This window comes from Panthera pardus, unplaced genomic scaffold (genome assembly GCF_024362965.1).
Source record: "Panthera pardus isolate Hobbes unplaced genomic scaffold, ASM2436296v1 HiC_scaffold_13, whole genome shotgun sequence".
NCBI classification, from domain to species: domain Eukaryota; kingdom Metazoa; phylum Chordata; class Mammalia; order Carnivora; family Felidae; genus Panthera; species Panthera pardus.
Genome location: NW_026526688.1, coordinates 142,497,629 through 142,517,135, shown reverse-complemented (window position 1 = coordinate 142,517,135; position 19,507 = coordinate 142,497,629). Strand labels below are relative to the sequence as shown.

At 41.5% G+C, this 19,507-nt stretch overlaps 1 protein-coding gene and 1 long non-coding RNA gene across 8 annotated transcripts in view; one reads left to right on the top strand and one right to left on the bottom strand.

The window, feature by feature from the left end:
• Positions 1 to 18,440, top strand: part of SEPTIN11 (septin 11) — an 88,333-nt gene extending 69,893 nt beyond the window's left edge. For 2 of the 7 annotated variants that reach the window (XM_019466815.2, XM_019466861.2), the window contains 5 exons: positions 210 to 306; positions 1,552 to 1,720; positions 7,315 to 7,447; positions 8,891 to 9,078; positions 15,139 to 16,332. In XM_019466815.2, the coding sequence (XP_019322360.1) occupies positions 210 to 306; positions 1,552 to 1,720; positions 7,315 to 7,447; positions 8,891 to 9,078; positions 15,139 to 15,163 (612 nt within the window). In that variant the 3' untranslated portion in view covers positions 15,164 to 16,332. Of the gene's footprint in view, positions 1 to 209; positions 307 to 1,551; positions 1,721 to 7,314; positions 7,448 to 8,890; positions 9,079 to 12,625; positions 16,333 to 17,197; positions 17,378 to 17,884 lie in introns of those variants that run through there. The other 5 variants (XM_019466822.2, XM_019466826.2, XM_019466851.2 and 2 more) reach the window with 5 other exon arrangements.
• LOC109277299 (uncharacterized) lies at positions 16,442 to 19,064 on the bottom strand. Its single transcript, XR_002085089.2, has 2 exons — positions 18,905 to 19,064; positions 16,442 to 18,011 (listed from the first exon to the last, which is right to left on the bottom strand). It is a non-coding gene; the product is annotated as an uncharacterized LOC109277299 (long non-coding RNA).
• Positions 19,065 to 19,507: the final 443 nt, after the last annotated feature.

The window sequence follows — 19,507 nt, the reverse complement described above, 5'->3', positions numbered from 1 at the left end:
ATAATCAATATTTGGTCATAGGAGGGGTGGGGTACACGAAGCCCACCTCTGCTGACCTGCAGAGCTTCCTCCCTCTTCTACCCACCCTCCCCTTTGTCTCCCCCTCACTAAGTGAGGCTGGCAGAAGGGGCGGAGCCTAGGCAAGGCGGAGAACCAGCCTGGGCAAGACCTGGAGAAGGTAACAACTCTGTCCTTGTGTTGCTTCCCAGGTCCATCTCCCGTTTGCTGTGGTCGGCAGCACTGAAGAGGTGAAGATCGGCAACAAGATGGCGAAGGCCAGGCAGTACCCCTGGGGTGTGGTGCAGGGTATGTGCACATTAGGGGGAAAGGGGTCTCCACATTTAACTCCTGTGGTGACTGTTCTGGCTTCTTCTCTCTCTGCCCTATTTGGGGAGGTTTTGGGGGAGGTCCTCAACCAAAGGCAGGATGAAGGGAGGGTTGTACACATGGCAGTTGTGAAGTGAGGAAGCAAGACCCTGTGACCAAGTAGGTAGATGGTGGGGAGAAGTGACCACAGTGCCCTACTTCCAGTGAGGCAGCCCCTCAAGAATGTTGGCTTGTGTGGCAAATTGAGTATAAATTCCTGGTAGAAAAGAGCTCTTCCCTAGAAGTTTCAACAACTTTCATACCAGTTTCATCAGCAAAGTATAATAAGAAAGCTGCAAAAGATTTCTTGTAAACAAGAAGTTACTTGTTTCTCCATTATCTCTGGAAAACCTGTCTTTCAATTAAATGTTATCTCAGTGGATATCTGAGAATTATGACCTATTTGGTGCTGGGAGACATGATCATAGTCTCTGACCTGAAGAAGCTTCCCATGTGTCACTTTGATAGGCAAGGACCCTATTTTCCTGCCTTTGTGTGTTTTGAGGGAGGACATCTGATGCTATAGGTTAAGTAGGATAGCTATAGAAAGTTTCTTCATTAGTTTAAGATCTATCAGTCCCCCTTTTCTTTTTTTCTGAATAAAGGCAATAAATCTGTGAGAAGGGAAAAGAAATTGTACCTTTCAGATCTCTAAGAAAATTACAATTTTTATGAATCTTACCTATTTCTCTATAATAAAGCTTTTTTCATAGTGTTGATGAAATTAAAGGAAGTGGTATGTAGAACCTGCCTTGTATACTTCCAGGGGGCACGGAGTAGTGGAAATAGACCTGGCTTTGCAGCCAGATGTTGTGTTTGAACGTAGATTCTGCTCCCAGTACTCAGGAAGTCAGCTTCCTTATCAAAGCCTTGCTTCTGCATCTATAAGACGAGAGTCACAATGCCTACTTGGCAGAATTGTTCTGAAGGATAAAGACAATATTTATAAAGTTCCTCTTGCAATGCCCTGCCCTGAGCAGGCACTCTGTGATCACTGTGGTCATCAACATTATGGTCCACATTGTTGAAAATCTTGTCCTCGTTGGGAATGTAAGGCGAATCCAGTGAAGGGTCTTCACAGCTTTGAGATTTCAGGAGCGATGGTGATAACTTTTTGAAAGTGTCACTTCATATTTTTAGGGATGTCATTGCTGATAGCCGCTTCCACCTTCCCATCTCTTGCAGTTGAGAATGAAAACCACTGTGATTTTGTGAAACTTCGGGAGATGCTGATCCGCGTGAACATGGAAGATTTGCGAGAACAGACTCACACCCGCCATTATGAACTGTATCGGCGCTGTAAGCTTGAGGAGATGGGGTTCAAGGACACTGACCCTGACAGCAAGCCCTTCAGGTATGAGGGCACCTAGCAATCACCTGTTTCCCAGACAGTGGCTTGAATGGTGTGTTGTTCCATCACCAAAATGCTTGTCGGATTGAGATAGCAGTGATTGAGGGACCTGGTGGGGACACGTTAGTAAGCATAATTGCCAGGCATTGCGATAACCACTTTACTGGTATTATCTCAACTAAGCGATGTAGATGATGTCACTGCCATCCTCATTTTACAGATAAGGAAACTAAGGCACTGAAAGTGTAAGCAACCTACCCAAGGTCCTACAAGTAGGAAGTGATGGAGTGAGTTTTGAACCCCTGCTCTTAATCATTATACTCACAGAGGCACAGAGCCTGGTCTAGGCATTTACAGAGGTGTGGCCGCTCAGTACAGTTTGCTCCGTTCGTTCATGGTTGCCAGCCAGGTTTCACTTCCCAGGACTCTTATCAGCTCTCTGTGTTTCAGTCCAATGCTAACAACTAATGAGGAAGAAAGGGAATAACTTGTAGAAAGTTTCTTGTGTGTTTTCCCACATCATCGATGGATGGAGATGAAGTGGCAAAATGTGAAGGGGGGAATTAATGCAGAATTAGCGGCCCAGCAAAGGCCCAGCTGCTGTCAGAACCTAGGCCGTGGGGGAGGGGCGGCAGGGGCTGAGTACCTTGGCCACAGAGTGGGGAGGGAAGGCAGGGCCACCAGGCCAGGTTTGCCACCTGTGGGCCCAGAAGAGGATTGCTTTGTCCAAACTGGGCCCACACTGGGTCTTAATGGAGATTTCAGTTGAGGTGATGTGAGGTGTGCCTGGGCATGATTAGGGGCTGCCGTTTCTTGGTAAAGACTGTTCCCTCTTCTGCTGTCTCTGTTTTTGGCATTTAAATTAAAATACCTCCTGCAAGCGCAGGGTAACTGCCCACCAGAAGGAGGTGTTGCTGAGTAGGTCCAGCAGGGCTCTTGAAGGCCTGGCCAAGCTGGGTCCAGCCTCCTGCTCTGGCCTCGCTCACTTCAGGGACTTCAGGATGGTGGCAGATGTTGTCCAGGCCTTTTGACTTGTAGAGGATATGCTTTATTCACACATCTTCCATGTCCCATTTGGTTCCATTTCTTCTGGCCTAAGGTTTCCTTTTTGTTTTGTTTTGTTTTTACATCTCACTATATTTATTATTTTTATTGAGGTATAATTAACATACAGTATTATATTCGTTTCAGATGTACAACACAATGATTCAGTAATTCTGTACCTTCCTCAGTGGTCACTGTCTGTCACCAAACAACATTATTACAATATCATTGATTATATTGCCCATGCTGTACTTGTCATCTCCATGACTTACTTATTGTATAACTGGAAGTTTGTACCTCTTAATCCTCTTTACCTATTACATCCATTCCCCTGATCCACCTCCCCTCTGGCAACCACCAGTTTGTTCTTTATATTTAAGGGTCTGGTTTTTGTTTGCTTGTTTGTTGCTTTGTTCGTTTGTTATTATTATTTTTTAGATTCCACATATAAATGAAACCATATGGTATTTGTCTTTCTCTGCTCAACTTATTTCACTTAGCATAATATCCTCTGGGTCTATCCATGTTGTCACAAATAGCAATATCTCATTCTTTTTTTTATAAGCTGAGCAATATTCCATTGTGTATATATGCCACATTTTCTTAATCCACCCATTTATTGATGGGTGCCCAGGTTCCTTCCATATCTTGACTATTATACATAATGCTGCAATAAATATAAGGTACACATATCTTTTCAAACTAATATTTTTATTTTCTTTAGGTAAATATTCAGTAGTAGAATTGCTAGATTATATGGTATTTCTATTTTTAATTTTTTGAAGAATCTCCATACCGTTCTCCACAGTGGTCGCACCAATTTACATTCCCAGCAAAAGTGCATGAGGGTTCTCTTTTCTCCACGTCCTCACCACTGCTTATTATTTCTTGTCTTTTTGATATTAGCCATTTTGAAAAGCATAAGGTGATATCTCATTGTGATTTTGATTTGTATTTCCCTGATGATTAGTAATATTGAGCATCTTTTCATCTGTATGTCTGTATGTCTTCTTTGGAAAAATATCTATTCAGGTCCTCTGCCTTATCAGCTATTTCATTTGCAAATATTTTCTCCCGTTCAGTAGGTTACCTTGCCATTTTGTTGATTTCCTTTGCTGTGCAGAAGTTTTTTATTTTGGTGCAGTCCAAATAGTTTATTTTTGCTTTTGTTTCCCTTGCCTGAGGAGACATATTTAGAAAGAAGAACAAAGCTGGAGGTATCGTAATCCCAGATTTCAAGATATACTACAAGCCTCTAGTAATTGAAACAGTTTGGTACTGGCACAAAGATAGACCCATAGATCAGTGGAACAGGGTAGAGATCACAGAAATAAACTCACCCTTCTGTGGTCAGAATCTGTGACAAAGGAGGCAAGAATATGCAATGGGGAAAAGATAGTCTCTTCAATAAACGGTGTTGGGAAAACTGGGCAGCTACATGCAAAAGAATGAAAGTGGACCACTTTTTCACACCATGCATATAAATAAACTCAAAATGGATTAAAGGCCTAAATGTGAGCTCTGAAACCATAAAACTCATGGAAGAGACCACAGGCAGTTTCTCTGACATTGGCAGTAGCAACATTTTATAGACATCTCAGACTTTCCCTCTGAGGCATTTCCAGCATCCCCAGCACTTCTTGAGCCTGGGACCACACTGAAGGGGTGCAGTGAGGGGACCCTGCATGAAGGGCACCACAATTAAGGGGAAGCAAAAGCTGCTGCTGATATGAGTTGTTTCCCAAAATTTCATCTTCAAAGCCATCATTCCCAGATGCTCTTGGATTTTTTTCCATGTGAATTTTGGGTGAGCTGGGAGGAATATAAGTATATTCCCAAAGCAGAGGATTTCTTTGTGGGTGTACAGTGAGGTCCATCCTTCCTTTGAGCACCCGGTATCCACTCTTTGTCCTCCAAGCTGCTCTTGTGTTTATAAAGCACAGAGTAATCTTAATCTCTAAAGCCAAGGCTAGTAAGGGGCAGCCATCACCTGAATATATCGTACAGCAGGAAGCAAAACCAGGAGCTGGACAAACACAGTAAGAGGCTGTATGAAAGCCTTGGAAGTACGTCAGAGCCAGTAAAGCTAACTGAATGTATTTCTGGTGGTGTCCTTGACCTGCCTCAATTTAGAGTTGTGTCTTTGTTGTCCTGTGGCAGAATCTGTGTATCTGTCTACCTACCTACCCACATGTCAGCTTGCTTTCTCCTGTGCCCATCTTACCACCTGCTGCCCTGTGGTCTTCAGCCCAACCAGGGCAGCATGCATTCTCTGGACCCAGGTCCCCCTCATTGAGACCTTGGCCCCTTCCGGCTGGCATCTGAAGATGCCAGAAGAGGGAAGAGGATGTAGGACACAATAGGGACTGGACTGATCCTGTTCCTGATTCTCTTCTCCTGAGACTCCTTTGTACTTTACCCCAACAGTCCCTGTCCAAACTGCCCATTCCTTATCTCAGAGTGCCCCCTTCCCCTGACTCTTGTCAGGTCACAAAAAGGGTTTAATTACCACTATTCTCTCAAGAGATCACAAAGTTTTCAGGTTCATGAGACCCATTTGTTTTGGGGAACATGCAGACCTCTGTGCAATGGAGTGCAGTGGATAGAGTTCCTGTCTGAGCTTGATGGCCTGGGTGCAAATCCCAGGTCTGTTACTCTTCATTGTGTGACCTGGACAGATTACTAAACACTTGTCTCCAAGTTTCTTCATCTATGAAGTGGGAGGTAGATAGTAATACCCACCTTATTGGGTGTGTAAGGATTAGTGAATTCTTGTGTGTAAATTGCTTCGTACCACTGGTGATGTGTTATTCTCCAGGATACCCTTCACCAGGTAGTTCCAGAAGATTGTAACAGAGAGAGAATTACACTGTGTGAATTACCAGAATGAAGTCTGAACTGAAGTACCTATTCTCATTCTCCTTTCCCTTGAAAAGGGAGATCTATTCATTATCATAAATGAGATATTTATGAGAGATTCCCCCCAAATTTTATAGCAGGGAGAGGTCATCTTCTGCCTTCAGCAGTTCTGATCTAAATACTGGTAATGAAGAGTTTATTAGATGCTAACAAGCAAAATCAAATCCATGAATTAGTTCTGTCAATACATTTCTATATCTCCGTGGCTATGTATCTTAAATCTCAAGTCTAAATATTGCTATTAGTAAGTATTAGCCAATGTCAACATTGGCCCAGAATGTTTTTGTTTCATAAGTGAAAGCTAAATATACCTCTGGAAACTCAAAGTGCTTGATTGTTCATTAACAGGTTAGTGTGGACACCCTTGAGGGTAGGAGAACTTATTTTTAATCAACCAATAAAAGTGTTGATTATAGAAGTATAAGCAATCCTATTGAAGACATTTTCTGACTGTTTGACTCCATGCATGCTTGCTCCTACCACCTGAATGTCCTTTTTCTCCTTCTGAAAGGACCAGTGTGGATGCTGGGAGGCAGCTCTGCATGGTCCCCGGGGTTATCCACAGGTTATCCACTCCAATTTGGAGTCAGCACTTAGGATGAATTCAGCCCACGGGTAGAGATGGATATTCTGCAGACTCGCATTACTGTAACGGGTGCTGTTCTAGGGAGACTGCAAGGGAGAACTAGAAACCGCACCTTATCAAATATCAGCACTTGTCTCTCTGTGTAGGTGTAGGTATGGGGGTGTGTTTTCTTAAGTTGTGTTACCAAAAGCAATTTTTCTGCCAATATATTTGTTCTGACTTAGAGGTAAAGCTGAATCTAGCATTCAATTTAAAATATTGGGCTCAACGTTCTGTAGAGAGTCAGGAGGAGGATGGGATTTAAGATAAAAATAAAACTCTTCCCTGCTCTACTTTCAATTGATAATATAACTTGAAAAGCAGCAATTTTCTATAATATGTTTAGATATACTATTGTCTCTAGATGGTTCACTGAGTCTGTTTTCTGAATTGGGGGCTGGAGGGAGGTGAGTGGGGAAGGGTAATATTTGCTAAGCACTGATGGTATATCGAATGCTTTACTCACTTTGCCCTCACTGAATCCCCATAATCCTATCCCTAGAAGGTAAATGCTGGTGTAGCTGCATCTTACACAGAGAACACGGAAGCATAGGGTCTGTGCCCATCCCAAGATCAGTCAGTAAGTTGCTGTGGCCAGAATCCAAACCCTGGTGTGTGTGGCTCCAGTGCCTTTGCACTCTCTCCCTACACTACTGCTTTCATTTTTTAAAATTCTAACTCTAATCTTGGTGTCTACTTGTTTGCTGATCTGGAAAATACCAGCCAGTCCAACCCAGGCTTTCTCTGTGTGAATAGAGATAGGATACACTTAGCCAGTAAGACATCCCTGTAGTGCCAAATTATGTTTATTGACTCATCTCTGGCTCTTGATGTGCTTGTCTTTCTGATCACTGCATAACTCAAAAGAAGATGGTGTGCCATTTTATGTGTCCTTTGATATGGTAAGTGGCAGCCTTACCTATTTTTTGGAAGCAAAGAGTAGAAATTATATGAGCTGAAATTTCCTATTCAACTTCACAACACTGTCCTTGGTTTGGCTTTTGAATAGTCTTCAGGAGACGTACGAAGCAAAAAGAAATGAATTTCTGGGAGAACTTCAGAAGAAAGAAGAAGAAATGAGGCAAATGTTTGTTATGAGAGTGAAGGAGAAAGAAGCTGAACTCAAAGAGGCAGAGAAAGAGGTAAGCCATCTGTCCTCCTTCAAGTGAGAGAAAAATAAGTAAGATGTGTTATTAATACTTCACGTTATATAGAACTTCATGCTCTCCTAAGTACTTTCTACATATATTTTATCACATGAGCAGCTACCATGGTAAGAGAAGCAGGTCATATATTATTCCCATTTTACAGATGATAAAACTGAGAGCCATAAAGCTAAAATGAGTTATTCAGTCACATACCTAGTAAGTAACAGAGCTGAAACCAAAACTAGACCTTAGGTCTTCAGGCGTGGTCTCATGTTCTCTGTAGCTCAATATCTCCTTAATTTATAAGTCTTGCAACATAAGAGTTGGGATTCTGGGACTATTATTACTACTATTGTCTTAGTCTATGAGCCAACTCAGTGAGCTAAACAGTGGATGGGCCCTTGGGCACAACCTGATGGGTAATGGTCTCCATATGCCCTATCTGTATATGCATCTTCTTCCTTTGTGGGCATGCTCTCCCTGCTCCAGCATCCTTTGACTCCTCTCATTGCCCGTGACCAGGCCAGATTAACTGCCTCCTAGAAGGTCATATGGGTTTCTGCATAACACTTATCTCATATGGAGAGCGTGAGAGGGGGAGGGAGGGAGAGTAATCTGTTTGTCTCTGATGGCAGATAATGAGTATCTCAAGTGCATGACCTATAGCTATATTCATTTCCAAATTGTCTAAATAATTTCTTCATCATTCTCTTTTCATTTATCTTTATAAAGGCTATTGAAATTTAGAGGTTATTTAAATAGCTAAGCACTCAGTATAGTTTTGCTACAGAGAAAGGAAAGTTGAGCCTTATTTGTTGTTGATTATAAATACCAAGTGCATGCTGGATGGAAATCTAGAATTATCTACTAAGAGTTATTTCCTTCATTCTTTCTTCCCTCCCTCCCTCCCTCCCTTCCTTCCTGCTTTTGTTTCTGCCTTGTGATAATTTTCTGAATTTGGTTTGTCAAGAAATTTGCCAGAAATCTCCCAACATATTCTTATTATTTGAACACCATACATCATCTGTGGTCACTGTGTATGTCTCTAAGTAACTGTATATTATACATTTTGAAAAAGGACCAGAAATAAAGAACTACCATTACCACTTGGGTAATTTCTGTTAGGAGCATGGATAATTTTTATTTTCTTCCTTATGCTTTTTACAATGAATATGTATTTTATTATCAGTAAAAATGAACAGAATTCCCTTTAGTGAGTGCCACAGGCTCCAAATCTCAAAGGCTCATAGGGCTCCGAGGGGTGATCTTTGCCCTCTCAGCCTGGCTCCTCCAGGAGTGCCAGACGGTGCTTCCCTCGTGGGATTAAAGCACGTGCAGGAACACGAGGCATGTTTGGGGTTTGAACAGATGCAGAAGATCTTCAGCTGTAACTTTCCACTCCCCTCACCAAACTTGGCCTCCTCTTTTCCTCTCCAGCTCCATGAGAAGTTTGACCTCCTAAAGCGGACACACCAAGAAGAGAAGAAGAAAGTGGAAGACAAGAAGAAGGAGCTGGAGGAGGAGGTGAACAACTTCCAGAAGAAGAAGGCAGCGGCTCAGCTCCTGCAGTCCCAGGCACAGCAGTCTGGGGCCCAGCAAACCAAGAAAGACAAGGATAAGAAAAAGTAAGCGGGTGTCCCCCCCATGCATCGGGGCCCTCTAACCATTGATTCCTCTTGCATGTTTCTACTTTTTCCCATTTACAGACTGGAAACTGGTCTGTTACCAGAAAGATAAATGCAAGTCTTTTCTCTACAGTGCAGGGAAGATGATACAGGTTTTTAAAGTATTTGTAAAGGGTACAGAAATATTAATTTATAAAACTTGACCACATGACCAAGCAATCAGGGCTGGAGGAACCTGCTGTCTCCGGTGGCATCTTCTGCACCAACACTAGGACTCTTGAGAAGACAGTCCATATCTCTTCACTACTCCCTGGAGACAATCCTCATGACTCTTGATAAAGGGCATCCTAAAATGATGATTGTTAAAATTTTTCTATCCTGTGTCGTGAGGCTTGATAAGCCGGTCACTGAAAGCCTTGTTTCCAAAATGGAAGATCGGGACGAACCGCTAGTGGCCACAAGTTTTCCCTTAAATTCAGTAAGATGGTGAATTGTTTTATTGTGGAAATGGGATCAAAATACCCTTCCAGTTAAGACACCCTCACCAATCCTCAAAACACACCTATCTCCATACCAAAAAAAAAAAAAAATTTTTTTTTTAAATATGGCTTTGACTTAATGTGCCAAAGGGTCAGATTCTGCTCTTAAAGTAGTCACTTCCTGTAATACTCCAATAGTGGCTGCCTGAATCCAGTGGGAGACTTGGGCCTGCCTTGAAATTCTCTCATGATTTGAAGCTCTACATCAAAGCACCTTAACGACTAGAGAGTGCGGTTTTATGACAATCGCTACTGGATTGACAATAAGCACAGTGGTCAGTACAGTACCTTCTAGGAAATCTTTTGTGGCGGCTGGATGGCGAACCCACAGATACTGCCCTGCTTGGTCTAACACACGGTGCTCCTAGGGCAGCGATAAGGCAGCCCCGAATGTGTTTCAGGATTCTTGCTCTTTATCCTTAGATGCTGAGATTCTAGGGGAAAAGCGGACAATTAAGTAAACGATAAAAATGTTGGTACTTGGGTAGGCAAAGAATTAAATTTTAACAAATAGAGCAGATAGGATTGAATCTGCGCAGTAATTGAGACCTATCATGGGGGACTGGGCACAGTGGTGGTGTCCTTAGTCTTGGTGAGCATGCAGACTCACCCCTGAGGGACCTCATTACACTGCCTGTGGCAGAAAGCACAATAGACTTCTACAGTGATACACGGAGAGAGTTTTAAATTATGCCTTTGACTTTCCAAGCTCTGAGACAGCAGAAAATGTGTCAAGAGAACAAAGAAGTAAGCATGTTTTCTAAGCAATAGAAAGTAGCTGGTGTAGATGTGGTGTGATTTCTATGGGGTTGGTGCAGACCCAAGTGTTCAAGGCCTCCCAAGGGGCTGAAACTTTACTTATGCTGGATTAATTCTGGGAGTAACAATTGCCTAGATTTTAATCCAGTTCAAGAAAGTGCCTTGTGCTGTGCTTGTTGGGAGAGTATCAGTCACTCATGGTGACGTTCCCCATGCAGAGATTCAGAGATGAAATGAAAGTCATTTGGCACTATCTATACACTTGTTGATCCTAACTAACCCAAGATAAAAAAGAGAGAGAGAGAGAGTGTGTGTGTGTGTGTGTGTGTGTGTGTGTGTGTGTGTGTGTAAATGACCACATCCATAGGCATGGATGAAACAAAAAAGCTGCTGACTCACAGCTTAGGAAACCCAAAGTCAAGTTTTTCTTACCCTTAAGCACTAATGTGCATAAAGGTACATGTTTCAGAACTAAAAATGTTTTTAAAAGACCAGCAGTGTTCCAAGGATATTTCACGTACGCTGGATGTGCCTTTAAGCAATACTAGTTCCAAGAGCGGATCCGTACTGTGCCTCCATTAAAAAAAGGTCTCTCCAGTAATAGACTTCCCAGCGTAGGGAGGTTTTCCTTGCCCTTTTGATCATTTTAGGTTATTTTCACCCCAGCCTTGGGCCTTAGTGGTGTATAATGCTTTTCAAGTTTACATGAAGTATGTGCAAATTCTATTTTAGCCTTATTTATACATTCTTGTGTATCATTAATAGAATTAGACTTCATTTGGTGTGCAGTAGTGACCAGGTTTTGTACCTGACGATGGCACATATGTGTTGGCAGGTTCTTAACCTTTTCTAAACTTTCCCATTTGAGCACAGAAAGCAACTGCAAGTTGGAGGCCTGAAGTATAAAAGTTAACCACCCCTCTCCCACCCCCGCCACCCCCTCCAGCCAGGGGAGAGTTCTGGTTAGAGAGGACCACAGAAAGACAGTCACCAGGGTAACCAGAGCAGCTCTTTGAAAATAAATGGGAGACTCTTGTCTCCTCGTGTAGCTGGAAGAGATGCTGGAGTCACCATACATGCCACTTAGGGGCTGGCTCTGTTTCAGGGAGACAATTTTTACGAAAGAGACGCTTATTTATTCACCTGGTATGCTTCCACCTCGGAAATTAGTTTTTCTAATAGTTTTAAATTCTGTTTTTTCTATTCTAATGACACGCTCCCTTTATAACGTAGGTAAGGCTTTATGCTTCTACTTGAGCTGTAGTGGCATGAGAGCATATAACCTTCCCTAAGATTACAGACAAAGTAGAGCTAACCCTGGCACTGCCGTTAGCCGGACCCCACCTCCTGCCCTTTCTGGCCACCAAGGCACTTCCCTTGTTTGCGGCTATGCCGCAGTGGTGCGAGTACCCGAGGGTAAGTTGTTCAGTGGACAGCATTCTTTTCTGAAACTTTGCACAATTGCCAGTGGGCGTTGGTGGTGACGTTTCATCCATCCCAAAAGGAAGTTTTAAAATCCATCATTTTAAAACTGTACCCGGCATCTGATAACCATGGTTTATACAGTCATCCACTCATCTTAAAAAAAAAAAAAAAAAACCTCAACTTTTTTTTTTTTTTTTTTTTATTCTTGCTAAGGAGTGAAGTTGCATGTTTCAGACTTGCCTAAAATTAGATGTGCGGATCTCGGGTTTGGTTTTGTGTTGTACCTAAACGCGGGGGAAGGCTCCTGGCACCTGCTGTAGCTGTAGCCACACGATGCTCATCCTGTTTTCCCTTTCCAAGTAGATTAATAGCATGACCACTCACTGTATCCCAGTCCCCAAGTTCATCTTTTGAAGACGTTATTGTAGATTTATTCTCTGACTCCAGCCGCTCAGTAATGGGAAGGTGTTGCTCCTATTCAGTACCGATGTGATGACCAAACCTAACAGATTGTGATTTATGTTATTTGAGAAAATGAAAATCAAATAGCAAATCCTTCCACTGTCACATGTAGTGGTTTCAAGAAGTCACTCGTAAATTACATGCAAACGGAAACTAACCATGTGTTAATTCAGTATTAAAATTTTGCTTTTGCTTGTCGTGTAGAGTAGCTTACTCAAATTTGTGGTTTTAATTTCTGTCGATTCCATAATCATTGCATGAGCATTCACCATCACCGAATGCTGGTGCTGGCACTCCTAATTTTCCTTTCTTTTTTATTTATTATTATTTCTAACTTTTTTGTTTTGTTTTTTAACTTGCAGTGCAAGCTTCACATAAAGCCTGGCAAGCCAAGGATGGTCCCGCATTCACCTGCTTTTGCAGTAATATTGTATCTCTGCCATCTGTGTCCTTTTGTTTTATTTTATTTTTTTACCCTTCCCCAGACACCAATAACTATTAACTCATTTTGCTGAATGTTGTTGGGTAGTGGAAAATGATAGAACAAGAGAATAACACCAAAAGCCCTGTGCAGCTGGACTTTGTTTCTGGAAAGTAAATGATTTGCCTTTTATGCCTGTTCAGAGCGGCAGCAGGAAGCATGCCTGTTGCTTGTATGTTGCTTTGGACCGAGGGACGGAGGGTCAATGGCTCCATGTACGTCTGTCAGGAGAACTTCTCATCGTCTCAGCAGCTGAACCATAACCCTGAATAGCCATGACAACAACTTGGCTTTTCTTGATTTCTCATCTCCATGGTGGCAGAAGCCCTGAACTCACTCTGCCTCTTCTCCACATGTGCCCCAACCAGGGTAGCTTTGTATGTAGGTAGAATGGTGGGTCAGCTTTTTAGGACCTATGCATTTGCATGGAGATTCATTATTATAATTTTATTTGACCCATGTTGTGGGTCTCTTCACACTGTCCCCTCATGGCTTTCAAAATATGTCTGAACCCCTATCTCTCAAATCCTTGACAAGTTGGACTGTAATGAGAGAACTGCTGATGGTCTCTTTTATCAGTACAACCTGATCCTCTCACAGTTAGTGATCTCCAAGGTCAGGTCATGTAACATTGCCTAGTAGAAGAATCCTCTACTAAGGATGATGGGTTTCCCACAACCTCCCTTCCACTTACAATGAGCACTCTTTCACGCTCTCCGTGGTCAATGACCGATTCCAGGATATCCGTACTTCTAATAATACTTTTCAATCATGAGGAGAAAATTTTCAGAAATGCTTCAAATAGAAAATTTGTTAAACTGTATATCATCTGCAGCACAAATTATGAGGGGATCTCATCAATTTAAGGTAGAAACAGGAAGGGGGGCACGCCTGGGTGGCTCAGTCAGTCAAGCATCCGACTTGGGCTCAGGTCACAGTCTCACAGTTCATGAGTTCAAGCCCCGCATCGGGCTCTCTGCTGTCACCACAGTCTGCTTCAGATCCTCTGTGCCCTTCTCTCTCTGCCCCTCCCCCTGTTTACACACACACTCTCTTTCTTCCTTTCTCAAAAATAAAAAAAATAAAACATTAAGAAGGAAATGGGAAGGAACTTGACACAAAGCCATGAGTGAAGAAGGTAGAAATTCAGCTGCACATCTAGCTTCTGTGCATGGTCTCCTTTCCATATTTGGCGATAACGGGAAGGAGAACTAGAGCAGCTGGTCTTTCATATCCAGTTGTCTTGAAGGAGTTTCTTCATTTTGTCCTCACCATGACTAGCTCCACCTGCTCTCTGTGTCCCAGCCCATCACCCTGTCATTGAGAATCAGGGCCAACCCACAGGCCACGACACAGACGACGGAAAGGGGCATATTGACTCTCCTTTTGGTTCTGTTCCTTTGTGAGGCTTATCCCTTCATCTTCTTGATTTTTCCCCCCTCCATTAACAAGATCTTCCCAACTTCTAACTCAATAGTCTCCTGTTCCTTACTTAAAAGAGTATTCTTTCTCACGAACCTGATGCTCCTGCTCTGTGCTTCCTCCCAGCCTTCACTAGTCAGACATTAGGTAAATAGGATAGAAGACACTGTACCTTCCCTGACACACACATGCAATCCACCCCCCCCCCCCCTTTTTTTAAATAAGTCTCTAGTTGATTCCAAAAAAGTTTCTTTTTTTTCCTTCTCTTCACTCTCAATCATACTTTCAGGGGAAAGAAGTTATGGTCTTCCATGAACTGAGTTAGGCTTAAGTAGGCAAAGTAAAAATTCAGTTTCACTGAAGCCCAAACTAAGCTGGGCTAGAAACTGCAAACTAGAATCAGCAATGGTGGTATAAAGACTGATTTAGGAGGTACTGGACTAATGTTTTTGTTTTGTTTTCTTTAATGATTCTAGTCCAAAGCTAGTTGTGGAGCAGCCAAATACTAGATGGCATGCCGATTCTAACCATGGCTAAATTTGCTCATGTGCTGTGCACCAGACAAAAGCTTGAATACTTGTGTTGTATGCTTGTTCCAACCGCTGCTTGTGTGAGCATTTTTGTGCCTTGTAACAGAAAATATACATGTAAATTCCAAAAATGGTCATTTTAAAATTACCATTTTTAATGCATCACTGAAACCTTTTCAAAAGTGAGCCTCGCTGTGAAAGGCATCCATCCAGCTGACTTTTTGATTCCAAGATTGTTGATTTTTTTTTCCTCCCATGAAAATTTTCATGACAAAATGAATCATATGGAGAGTCAGGGAATAAAAAGTCAAAAGAAAGTTCTAGAAGCTTTTTTTTTTTTAACATGTTGCTTCTGAACTCTTTTCTACTCCTGCTGCCCTGCCCTGTTTGGTTTGTTATTGCTGCCCTTCTCTTCTTTCTGTATCTGTGCCTTTTTTCACAGTAGTCCTTGGCTCTGCACGGAATAAATGATACCCTCAAATCTAATTGGATGTGCTTTCGCCTTTGCATGTAAGTACAGTAGTAAGAAAACTTTGAGATCTTTTGGACTTTTTTAAAATTAGAGAAACAAACGGGATAGGTGAATTTTTTTTTTTTTCCTTTTTTGGAGGGAGGTATAGGGAGGTAATGGTTTGAGTAGCCTTTGCTTACAAAAAAAAAAAAAAAAAAACCCTATATATTTAAAATAACCACATTTGTACCTTTTCCACAAGAAATATAAATTCAGTTTTTTGATACCAGTATGGAGGTCAGAAATTATTGTTCCCAGCTGTGTTCTACACAGCATTGTGGGCATCGCTGGAGATTAGAGGGTCCTTGGTTCTGACTATGTAAATAAAGGTAGAATAAGAAACTACCACCTTCCATTGGAGAAAATCAAGAGGAAAATGTTTTTTATGCTAAGCTGCTTTTATGACTGCTTAATTTTTTTGACGATCTTGGTTTAATGGTCTTTCCCTCATGCTAACTGCTAGCAGTGAACACACCTGTTTTTTTGTTTTTTTGCCAGATCTAGCTGGCCTCTCCCCAAATCTTTTGTTCAACCATAATGACCATTGCTTCTGGACTTTAGATACTCGTAACAGTTGTACATGCAGGAGAATGTGATGGAGAAGCATTTTGGGAATTTATTAGCAGTTAGAGACTATGTTTTCCCAACCTAGGCTCCTTCTTAACTGGTCAAAGTTTTGTCCAGAAAGGGCATCTCAACCAGGGGAACATTTAATGTCACACTGAGCACAGGTTCTTTATTACCTTCCTTCTCTGCTTTGGAATCTCACCAGCAATAACACTTAGTCTTCATATCTTGTGCACCTCAAACAAATGGACTGGGTTTCTTCACTTTCTTGACATATCCATTAGTGTGTCACATACAGACTGTTGAATCTTGGTTTCAGCTGTTATCAACCCATGTCATACTGTCTCTGTGTGGTCCTTCCAAACCGTCCTTTCAGATCCCTTTGCTTTGCCATTTGCAAGTGTCTGAAATCGTCAAGTCTCAGCTTCCAGAAGTCTTGGTTCCATTGACAGGATACATATGTGATGACTCTTTAGTGGAAATTATGACCTACAAAGTCTAGATTGTATGTAGGTATGAAGGGAATTTTTTTAATAAATTGAAAAGCTGTGAACAGCATTAGAACTTTGTCTATTTCTTAATTTTAAAATATGCTGATATGCCTTAAACTGTAGTTGTAGAACACTGTCATTTTGCTGTTTGAAAATAACCAATGTGTTTCTAAAAAAAAAAAAAGTGTTGTGTAATCTACTTTCAGTGTTAATGCAGAATTGTCATATATGTAAGCTGCATGTTAGACACTCGTCCTTTTTAAAAACTAAAATAATTGTATCGATATGAGCTATATCATTTTTTTCAAGTAAGAAAGTAATCACTTAGCAAACATGCTCGGTAATTTGGTGTCTGTTAAGGTAGGAGAGTGGTGGACAGGTAATCTATGCATATATCACTAGTGCCAAGACATAAAAGTGGGGGAAAATATATTTTTACCCAAACAATGTGTGCCCTTTTGTGAGTTCTTTTTAGTCAGTGTTTGGTATGCATATGTACACATGGTTATTATGTTGGGCAAAAGAAGTAGGGATGAAAGAGTCTCCTGCTTTCCTGCCTTGTCTGGTGGATTTCAAATGCTACCATCTGCACGGCTCCAGCTCCTCCCAGATACTTGCCATGTGGTATCCTGTATTTCACATATGGTCTCTGCTACCCTTTCTCCCTCATTCCCATTCCCTTCTGTCCTGATTGGTGTTCCTGGCACCGCACCGCCTCCAGGCCAAGCCGAGGTCTCCTCTTCTTCCCTGGCCTCTGGTGCTACCGCTGCTGGGCTGCTCAGCCCCAGCTGTGCTCCGGGAAGTCATCCCTGTAACTGATACACTGCTGTTCTTTCACAGTTGTAGAAAAGCGCCCCCCCCCTTTTTTTTTTATTTTTTAAGACTTTAAGAATCAAATTTGAATCTGAATCTTTCTTTTTTCTCTTCTGTAGCTTCTTCTTTATGTAACCATCCTGTTGACAAGCCCTACTCTCTCCTAATGGACATAGAGCATTAGAAGAGCAGGAGCTGTCTGTTCACACGTGTTGGGGAAGAGTTACCTCATTTCCACCATCGCCTCCTATTCTTTTAAAGTCTGGGTCAAATATTGCATTGCTGTTTGTACTTGTCAATGTCTGTTTACAAACCACTGCCCATAGTGGTTACTAAAGTGACTCATCACTACCAAAAACAGGAATACTCAATAGTACTTAAAAGGAAATTGAGTGAAAAAAAGAACTTGGGCCAAGACCCAAGATAGCCATGTGTTGGAATCCTCTTGCTTAGCTGTTATGTTCTTGAAGCTGCTGATCTGAGAACTCACGGACTGAAGACAGCATGTATCCTACTCTGAGGTGGTCACCACCTCCAGGGTCCACAAACTTGATTTCATGTTAACTCCAGACCTCTCTGTCCCATGAGCAACATTCTGAACAGCCCCATCAGGACCCTCAACCATCAATCAGGTCATAAGATCCGGGCAACATTCTCCTTCCTTTTGTTAGTTTTATGAGTTGTTTTCGCGTTTGGGATTTTTTTTTTTTTTTTTTTTTTTTTTAACATTTGATATTGCATGAACAGAGATGGCTACAATTTTTTTATTCGGAGTGTTCTATTGATGCAATGTTTTTATTTTTCAGCTGACCATCTGCCTCTTGAGAGAGAGAAGTGGGCATCCTTCCTTTAAATTCAGGAACCATTGTTGTTTTATTTAACTCTTTTTCTGTTATCTGCATCCCTTATAAGAGTTGTTTTGGGTTTGGGATTCTGTTTTGGAAAAAAAAAAAAAAATCCAGTTAGCCAGTTCTGTTTTATGTATTGGTTATTCAAACTTAGTTTGGTATCAAAATTATGCCAGTTTTAAGTTCAAGGGGAAATTTAAGTGAAGTTTAAATCACAGAATTCTGGTTAAGAATCTGTCATCTCAGATACAACCAAAAGATCCCTCTGCTGTCACTGGAGTTATGACCTACAAGTCTTAATCATGTTTAAAATGTGCCAGTGTTGGGTAGAGGACTTTTCTGCCCCTGGGACTCACTTTATACTTAAAGGTACCTTAAAATAACTTTCTGGCCCATCCCTGCCTTTCTATGTACTGTGAACCTCCGCTTTACCTTGTTTCCAGAGTTTTTTGTGTCCCAGACCATGGGAACAAACCCCAACAAACTATAAAGTTGTCCCAGACAATCGCTTCAATACAGTGGTTCTGATCACATTGTCTTCTCAGTTACCCAGGTGGCTTTCTCTACCATGTCTGTGGAAAAAAGTTTGCTAGAATTCACTTAAAGTACACCCAGCCTGCAAACACAAACTTTTGCCAGTTGAGCCTGTGGTTTCTAATGCTGACCCAATTGTGAAGGGCTGGAGAGATGGAAGGGCTAGATTACTTTATTAGCAGTCACCTATTAGGGACACTTTTCCTAATCAAGGGACAACTTCTAAAGTCATTTCTGTTCTAGAGCATGAACATGCATTTAAGTTACCTTATAATTTCATTACTTGTCTATATCTAGTCTTTGCTTATTTCCATCACTTTTCAGCCCCATATTAGGAGGACCATGAAAATACTATTGGTGGCACGGGTTGCACTTGGGAGTGTTCTCCTCCATTTAAGAATGGTAACACGTGCTTCTGTGGTGAAATGAAACAACAGTCCCTACCTCTTAAATCATTTGAATCATTTGCTTCTTGGAAAGAGGTTTCTTTAGAGCAATTGGATGAGCACACTGATGAGAGTCTTTCTTAGATACTGTAATTAAATGCAATAAAGTCAAATTCACCTGAGCCATTAAATGATCGAAATATAAATGTCAAGAGCCATCCCCTCCATATTACATTATAATCTGTAAACATATAAACCTGCTAGTGATGTCACCATTGGTGACACTAGTGATGCTAGTGATTGGTTTAGGGGTGGAAGGGTAGGTGGCAACTCCTTAACTGATACCAGAGCATGACCTATCAGTTTCATAAGTTAAACACAAACACCCTATTATGTGGAACCATGTACGTACTAAGAACAGTAATGATATTTATTTTTAATATTTTGATATGAATTTAACCCTATCAGTCATGTTAAAAATGAATTCTGCATCAGCTGGTAAAGACCTTTTTTTGAGCAATATTTAAAAATCCAACCAGGTAGTTTTTTGTTTTTTTTTTTTTTAAAGTAGAGAAATGTACAGTCTATTGTTCCTATTCCCTTTTTTCTCCCATTTTGGCCAGGTTAGAGGAAATGTGGGGGAACAAGTTATTACAATAAG